General features: G+C 40.3%; 1 protein-coding gene across 2 annotated transcripts; it reads right to left on the bottom strand.

Moving 5' to 3' along the window:
• Window positions 1-1,029: 1,029 nt before the first annotated feature.
• Window positions 1,030-4,763, bottom strand: LOC105060329 (nuclear intron maturase 4, mitochondrial). Of its 2 annotated transcripts, none has more exons than XM_010943992.4 (2): window positions 4,189-4,763; window positions 1,030-4,004 (listed from the first exon to the last, which is right to left on the bottom strand). In XM_010943992.4, the coding sequence occupies exons 1-2, from the start codon at window positions 4,280-4,282 to the stop codon at window positions 1,645-1,647; spliced, it is 2,454 nt and encodes an 817-aa protein (XP_010942294.2). In that variant the 5' UTR covers window positions 4,283-4,763; the 3' UTR covers window positions 1,030-1,644. The 2 variants fall into 2 exon arrangements, with proteins under 2 accessions (XP_010942294.2, XP_029116346.1); XM_029260513.2 differs by having other exon boundaries at window positions 1,030-4,000.
• Window positions 4,764-8,647: the final 3,884 nt, after the last annotated feature.

Here is an 8,647-nt window from a genome sequence, read left to right as displayed (position 1 = left end):
ACATATAAATATAGATCAATTCCTTCTTACTTTGTCTGACTTGTGTGCGTGACTCCATAGGTTCAAACACTAAGTCGATAGCACAGGAACAAATTCCTGCACTAATCGAGATACCATCTAGCAATGGTTTCCGACGTCCAGATAGGCCGAATTATCGCAAAGAAATATTCCAGAACCCATACTCATGGTTACCGCATAATTCATCCTTTTGACCATGGATGCTCTAGGATGGTTTCAGGTTAACTGTCAATCGAGATTGCTTCATCTACATTGTATTTCAACCTTTCAAATCCATCTCATAGATTATCCTGGCCAAGGCTTTATTAAATTGAAATACAGCAATACATCAACTCCAATAATCCGGAGAAGTCAATCCCATCTTGATCCACACACAGACTTCGCAAGTACTTGACTGTACCCAGTAGCCTTCCGTCACTGCATTAAAAATTCAAGTAGTTCGGCACAAAAGCATAATGAGTTACTTGCAAGTCACTATGGTGATCTCAGGTCTGAAAGACATTTATATCCATGTGTTTCGCGAGTAGCTCTTGACAACAGAACGCTCAGCAAGTGAGTCACTTGTTCAGTGACGATGTACCCTTACATCTCACCTGTATGCCATACTAGTGTCACCACACTCCTTGATTAAGAGGACAACCAACCCATATGGCACATAACGACCTTCACTCGATAAACGTCATCGTCCCATAATGACGTATCATTTGGTCGCGAACTTGTTTAATAACCATACGATAAATCCTCTTGTTATCGTACACTAGCATAGTTCTAGGGACTTCATCACAGTACAAGAGTTCAAAGAAGATGTCATTTTGTGATGAAAAATATCAGAATAACTATTAATCAATAATCTTTAATTCATATATAAGGATGAACTCAATCGTCACACGATTGATTTTAGGACACAATTCTCAATAGATTAAACAAATCTTGAACCTATCTGCATTCATTCCAGCGCTGCAGCTTATAAGTTGATAACTCAGCATTCAGTTTTATTTTATAATTCATGTATTCGATTCCACAATGTAAGAAACATTTTTCCTTCATCATTACCAGGAGAAAGAATGAACAAAAGCTCTATATGTCTCATGTTGATATGCCTGACCTCCCATCCATAACAGATTAAGTCTGTTTGTGGCCTCAGAAAAGCTATCTGGACCAACAAAATTTTGCTCAAACCAGTTCTGACAACCGCACAAGAAGCCCTGAGGCATTCTGCCTGCTTCTACAGACTTGCGTCTCAATGTTATCATCGGGTCCTCACTTGCAGAAAAGGGTGCTTGTCGTCAGCATCTGGGACAGCGGAACTAAGCATATGTGAAAACTTCATCCAAGACCTGACCCAAAATTGTAGTCAGAGCACATTACAAATGATTAACATAGTGCAATCAGCAAACACTTTGGTGTAATGGCATTAAATCATGGCACTTGCAAATCTTGGTAGAACAGTGAAAATGTAGTATTTGCATCATCAAGCCGCCAGCTTTGAGCAATGTAGGAGGAAGCAATCAGTCAATCCATTAAAACTAAATTCTGTGAGAACCCCTTGATCATTGCGAAACGTGTAATGCGGCAGCAAAATATCTCAAGCCTCTATGCTCAAACCATCAACATTGCATGGAGAAATCATCTGCTCAGAGCACCAAATTCTATAGACTGAAGAGATATATATCCCATATACAAATCCTTAACATGCTGGCTGCACAAGCCAATACGTCTTCTGTTCAAGCTGGAATGAATTGATGTTGAGAATCCCGTCTTCCATCCTGGAAACCTTTGCTTCTCCTTCACATGAAGCGTGTACATACTTGGAGATGCAGTGGTGCATCCCATAACAAAGCAATTAAATATCCGGGTTGGGACTTTAACCCTTGATAGAGACAGAATACACAAACCACTAGATGAGATTCCATACATCAAAGCCTCATCATCATCAGAAATAGGAAAGTCTGATGCCATCATTTCAGTTTCTAAGTCTTCTGTCGTAGGAATACCACTCTGATCCAACTCAAACCGCTTCTCGATTAAAACTTCATGCATCCTATACTTGGCTGCTAGAGTTCGAATGCATGATTTTCTGGCACACTCAACCATCATGTGCTTAATGTCTCCAAAGTTGTCAAACTCAGAATACCATTTTAGCCACCGGCGCACCAGCCCTGAAAACCAACTTATGATTAGAGCATCATCTTGTAAGACAAGGGTGGAGACATGACGTGGAAATCCTTCAACATTTATCAGGCCATATCGATAGAGGCTTCTCTTTATGAAGTTAATAGACGCCTCAGTCCTCAAAACTGTAGTTTCAGTGCCAGAGATGGGTTTTGTATTGGTGGTGGAGCTTTGCATCAATGCAAGGGTGGAAGCTGTCTCTGAAGAAACATATTCCATGGCCTGCTTCTGGAATTTGTGGAACGAATCTCTCAGATCTTCTGGCAGTGCTGGTTCGGCAATGTATTTGGAAAGGATTATATTTTCGTTAGCTTCAACTTTAGCATTCACGTCTTCCATCCAGATCTTAAGTAAGTGCTTGAACCAGTGATCTGTTTTCATGCCCTCTTTACGGAACTGTGAAATGTGATCCAACACTGGAGTGCTAAGCCCTAGTGACTTGATCTCTGATTCTTTGATCCGTCTCAAGCCATATGCCAGCCACTTCTTGCCTATTCTAAGTGTCATAGCATCCCAAATTTCTTGCTTTTGAGAAGCAAATAGCCGGATCTTGTCCTTCAACTTGTGTACAGCTCTCAATGCAGCAGTTTCTTTGGCAGCCACACGAACTGTCACTCCAAGGAACTGCAACCCACGAGAATTCTTTCTAACTGGAAACAGATCTCCACGATCTTCCACATTCAAATATAGTGAGTTCCTCAAGCAAGTTATGATCTCATCCTTTATCCTGAGTGCAACATCTTTGGAACCATAAACTGCAATGAGTATCTCATCCATGTACCTGCAAGCATGTAGTCTTGTTTCCACAGCATCAGTTGACTGGTCGGCATTCCTATTATCACAATCTTTCATTTGCCTTCGGAACCAACAGCGCAGCTTAGAGCGCTGGCCATTTTTCACATCAGCAGAATCTGAACCGACACCTTCATATCTCATGCATATCCTGAACACTTCATGGTCGAAGCTGTCGAGATATATGTTCATAAGAATAGGGGAGAGTACTCCTTCCTGAGGAAGACCTTGGCCCTTTGGGAAGCTTCCAAATACCAAGTTAAGAACTCGGGCATCAAACATGCGATGGATAAAACTAAACAACCGAGCATCCTCGATCTTTTCTTCCATTTCTGAAACAAGCTTGGACAGAATATTACCATCAGCCTCTTTATTCAAAGATACTGTAAACCACCAATCAGGTTTACCAATCTCTTTGCATACATATCTCAGGGCTGATCTGTGCCCTCTTCCACTTCTACAACCATGAGAAATCTTAGAGAAGTGAGGCCTGTAGACAACCTCAAGTACGACTCTAATGGCTTCTTGAATAACTTTCAACTTTAATTTAGGAAGGACTAAGCACTCTTTACATCCACCCTTCGCAACCATCATTGAAGTATTCGCCTCGACATCGAAATTGCCACTTGCGAGCTCCTCCGCCAAGGAATTGAAACAGATATCATCTCTCTTTGATGCCAAGTCAACATTCGAATTGAGCCGAATGGTATCATATGAGTCTTGAAGAGTGTCAGCAGTGGCAATAACACTACCCATAAGATCATAAAATTTCCCATTCAAGTACTGCGCCTTCACCCTTTTCTTGATCCGAACTTCCATCAATCTCTTGAGCTCCATTCGTGTCAGGGGCTTTCGCTTCTCAGGAGTGGGGGATTCGTCAGGGAGGCAAGCTAAGCTCTTGGCAAGTGATATCGGGGCTGTGCTTCTTTTCCGCAATTGGTTCATGCTCTCGCCAACATCTTCAGCTTCTTCGAGAAGGAAATTTGTCGCGCAAAATCGCCAGTGTTCAAAAGAAGGCCTACCTATTGCATGAATAATAATGCATTGCAGAGTTGATGTCATCCATGTCAAACCTCAAATTATACAATCATGAGTCGAAATTTTCTATTGCTTTTTTGCGAAGGTCAAATAAAAAAGACAGCTCCATTGTTCCATCAGATAAAGTTAAAAGCAAAAAATGGGAAGAATCGTGAAGTCGTCTCTTACATGAATGTACTGTAGGCGTGCTTGGTAGGAGGCTGGCTCTTTGGAGGAAATAGGATGCGCTCTTGGGACCTCTCCGGCACGCCGCGGCCCACATTTTATCGAGTTCAGGTAAAAGGTGTTGTCTTTAGACTTGAATTGCCATTGCCGGATTATCGGAGAATTTCTCTCTTCCCCTTCTTCGCCCTTCTTCGTGGTGCGAATCAGGAGTAATGGTTCGTCTCATCGGCATTCCATCGAACAGATGGTGTTTCATAATATGTTGCTGCGGGAGTACCCGCAGCGGGAGAGGACTGAAAGCGGCGTCCAACCGGTGCACGAGCGCCGAAGGCGACGGTAACATTAACCAACGAACTGCAAACGAAAAAAAAGCCCTTGCGAGACGATCGCGTCTCTCGCCGCTAGCAAAAGCCGACGGCCCACGTAAGCGACGTATCACGTTGGCTCACCAAATTGAGACCCAACTAAACCCACTCCGTCCGCCAGTCCAGGACTTAACGGTATGGCTCTAGACTGAGGGAAGGTTGATGCGTGAGAAGAGACTGGAGCAACCTATCACGGCTACGGAGCCTGCAATCTCTTTCAGAAGTTGATTTTCCGTAACTCAGATTTTAGGATCTTATGATTTAAAGTTGTCACATCACAAACATTCCTTCTTTCCATGATTAACTCGTTCTTCGGCAAAGTAATCATGATAATCTGATCTACTACACGAAGCTCAAAGTGATCTTAAAAAAAAAAAAAAAAAATTTCCGATGCAAATCTTCTTTCTCATCGAATTCGATTAAAAGTATGGCTGCTCAAATTCTAAATTTTTTTTTATAAATCTCCTCTCCCTTATAAAGCTATGCACGCAGCATGGGTCTTTCTCTCTTTTTCTCTCTCTTTCTTTCTTATTTTATCGATTTTTTTAACCCTATGCCTATTGAAAATTACAGCTAGAGATGCCGTCAGAGCTAAGATGAAGCCCCAATTCTCTTTTCTCCCTTTCTTCCACTTCCCCCCATGGCTTTGGGCACTATTGCCGACCGTCGACTTTGTCAGAAATCAATAAAAATCAAAATTCCCTATTCCACCATTATTTCCTTCTTTTCTCTTTTCTTTGGCTGCCTTCATCACCGGCAATCATCACCAAGGGCTTTGATCTGCCCTTTGCACTAGGCCATGGTCAAATCAAGCAAAGGGCCTTGGTTTGGCCTTGTTCTTTGCTCTTTTCATTGGTTGATTATTTGTCGTCAGTCGTCCTCTATTCTACCACCATCGGCCACCTACTGTTACTGTCTGTCTTCGATCTGGTGGCTAGCCACCAGCTTGCTTCCTCTCCTGTTCAACCAAAGAAGGAAAGAAGAAGAAAGAAAAGAAGAAAACAAAAAAAAAAAAAAAGAAAATGATTCTCTCTTTTGTGTCTCTCTAAGATCTCCTTCTCTTTCTATTTGATCCGTATGGGATCTTAGTATGAACTTGAAATGATCTGTTGCTCCTTGGATTGATTTTGATGATTACAAAGCATTTGAAGGGGTACTAATGATTTTCGCTTAAAAAAGACTTATTGCAATTTCAGGAGCAAAATCATAATTTTACCAAATCCTGATTTGAAAGCATCAAGTGCTAGAACAAAAGATTTGTGATCCATTGATGAAAATTTTATAGTTTTTGGACATGTATTTTGAAAGATATTCATGATTGAAAGATTTGAGTCGACCCCATGAGTCGACTCATGGCACAATGAGCTGATTGGCACGCAGATTTTTTGACTGGCACTATTTTGGCACAGTCTGTGAGTCGACCCCATAGGTCGACCCCTAGACATGAGTCGACCCAAGAGTCGACCTCTGATGTTTTTAGGCTAAAATTACAGAACCTTATTTTCTGCTATTTTTCCACAGTGGTCGACCCCATGAGTTGACCCATGAGCATGAGTCGACCCCTGTGACGGAAAAGTTCCGCAACGGCTAGTTTTTAACCCATTTTAAGTGCTTTTAATGCTCATTTAATGTGGTCTAACGGCTCTATTTCAGCCCAGAATATTCTTCACCATTCCTTAAAGCTATAAAAGGGACAAAAATGTGAGAATCAAAAAAAAGAGAGAGATTTTTGAAAAGAAAAATTCAAGCATACTTTTTAGCCCTAAGCAAGAGCTCACTCAAAGCATTCAAGAAGCTTTTAATTCAAGCTTACCAACTCCTCAAGTGCTCATTCAAGTCTTCAACCATCTTGAGAAAATCGAAAAGAGCCTTCTTCTCTTTGAGTAAAGTTTATTTAAAGCCTCATTCGCTCGTTAAAGGAGCTTTTTTTATATTTTCTGTGCTATTGATTGTAATACTCTGTTTGAGTTTTTATTTTTGTTTTGGAAGGGTTCCAAAACAAGGGAAGGTTGATCCGAACCTTGAATCGGAGTGTGTTGGGTTAGCTTGTACCCGAGAAACAAGTGGACTAGCTTGGGATAGCTAGAGTCGGAGATTCAGACGAGTGTATTCAAGTTGAATACAAGTTAGTGGATTGGAATTCTCAAGTAGGAGCTTGGGGAGTGGACGTAGGTGCAAGATTGGCACTGAACCACTATAAATCCTTTTTGTTTGTGTTGTGCCTAATTGCTCTTCCTTATAACTTCTTTATTCTCTTGCCTTCTTGCATTTAACCATTAGCTTTGAATCAACTATACTTTCCTTATTTATCTAGCAATTGTTAAACAATTTTCATAAGGTATTAGTTAAGTTTAAAATTTTTAGAAACCCAATTCACCCCCCTCTTGGGTTGCATAGCTGGGCAACAAGTGGTATCAGAGCCCGGTGCTCTAGCCCTACTTTGATCTAACCAATCAAAGAGCTAAAGATCTATGGCAACTCAAGTTGGCACTTCTCTAGCCGAGGGACAGTCCACTAACCGACCTTCACTTTTCAATGGGTCCAACTATACCTATTGGAAAGCTCGGATGAAAATCTTCATACAAACACTCGACTATGATATGTGGAGTATCATAGTAAACGACCCTCACACACCCACTAAAATTATTGATGGTGTGGAATCAGCTAAACCCAAAAAAGATTGGGATGAGGTTGATAAGAAAATGGCCCAACTAAATGCTAAAGCTATGAATGTTCTATATTGCGCTCTTGATGCTAATGAATTTAATCGCATTTCAACTTGCTTGTCTGCTAAAGAAATATGGGATAGATTAGAAGTAACCCATGAAGGAACCAATCAAGTAAAGGAGTCCAAAATTAACATGCTTGTGCATAGATATGAACTGTTTAAAATGAAGCATGATGAGTCTATAACTGAAATGTTTACTCGCTTTACTGATATTATAAATGGTTTAAAAAGTTTTGGTAAGTCTTATTCTAACAGTGAGCTTGTAAAAAAGATTCTCAGGTCCTTACCAAGAACTTGGGAAGCCAAAGTGACCGCCATCCAAGAAGCTAAAGATCTGAACATCCTACCTTTGGAAGAGCTTCTTGGATCATTCATGACACATGAGCTGAGCATGAAACAACATCAAGAGGAAGAAGTCAAAAAGAAGAGAATAATCGTCCTCAAATCCATAGCTCAACCAGATGAAGAAACTGATGACACCGAAAATGAAGAGCAGGATGAAGAGATGGCACTCATTACCAGAAGGTTCAAGAAGTTTTTGAAGAAAAGAAAACAAGGAATGAGGAAGAGGCCACTCACAAAAGGAGAACAGAGCAAAGAAAAGAAAAAAGACCAACCCCTTATTTGCTATGAATGCAAGAAATCGGGACACTTCAAGTCCGAATGCCCACAACTGAAGAAGGGTCCCAAGAAGTACAAGAAGAAGGCCATGATGGCCACTTGGAGTGGAAGTGATGACTCAAGCTCCGAAGAGGAAGACTTAACTGAACAAGCCAACTTGTGCCTTATGGAACATGAAAACGAGGTAAATTCCGAAACTCCTAGTGACTTTACATTTGAAGAACTTCATGAAGCTTTTTATGATTTAATTGATGAACTAAAAAAACTTGAGATAAAGAACAAAGATCTAAAATCAAAAAATTAATCTTTACTGAAACAAAATGAGAGCATTTCAATTGAAAAATCTACCCTGATTCAAGAAAATCAAAATTTGAAGAATGAAATCGCCAAGCTAAAATCAATAGTTGAAAAATTCACCTTGAGTTCAAACAAACTTAATATGATTCTTGAAAATCAAAAGGCCGTGTATGATAAGGTTGGACTTGGTTATAACCTCTTGAAGAAATAAAAGTATCTGAAAAATATCTATGTAAAATCTTTAAGTAACAAGTTTTCTAATATTACTTGCTTCAAATGTGGTAGAGTAGGACACAAGTCATACACTTGCTTTTCTAACAAATCTGTAAACTCAAGTGTAAAAAAAATATGGGTTCCAAAAAGAACCATTATGACTAACCTAAAAGGACCCAAGAAAGCTTGGGTACCTAAAACAAAAACTTGACTTTTGCCTGCAGGTGTGTCTAGCATT

Source organism: Elaeis guineensis, chromosome 1 (assembly GCF_000442705.2).
Source record: "Elaeis guineensis isolate ETL-2024a chromosome 1, EG11, whole genome shotgun sequence".
Classification (NCBI taxonomy): domain Eukaryota; kingdom Viridiplantae; phylum Streptophyta; class Magnoliopsida; order Arecales; family Arecaceae; genus Elaeis; species Elaeis guineensis.
This window is presented reverse-complemented; position numbering and strand designations above follow the sequence as displayed.

Excerpts from the sequence above, each read along its gene's own strand:
- LOC105060329 (XM_010943992.4), bottom strand. The coding sequence starts at position 4,282 with ATGTGGGCCGCGGCGTGCCGGAGAGGTCCCAAGAGCGCATCCTATTTC. Across the intron at positions 4,005-4,188 it reads CACGCCTACAGTACATTCAT|GTAGGCCTTCTTTTGAACAC; the intron begins GTAAGAGACGAC and ends TTCATGCAATAG.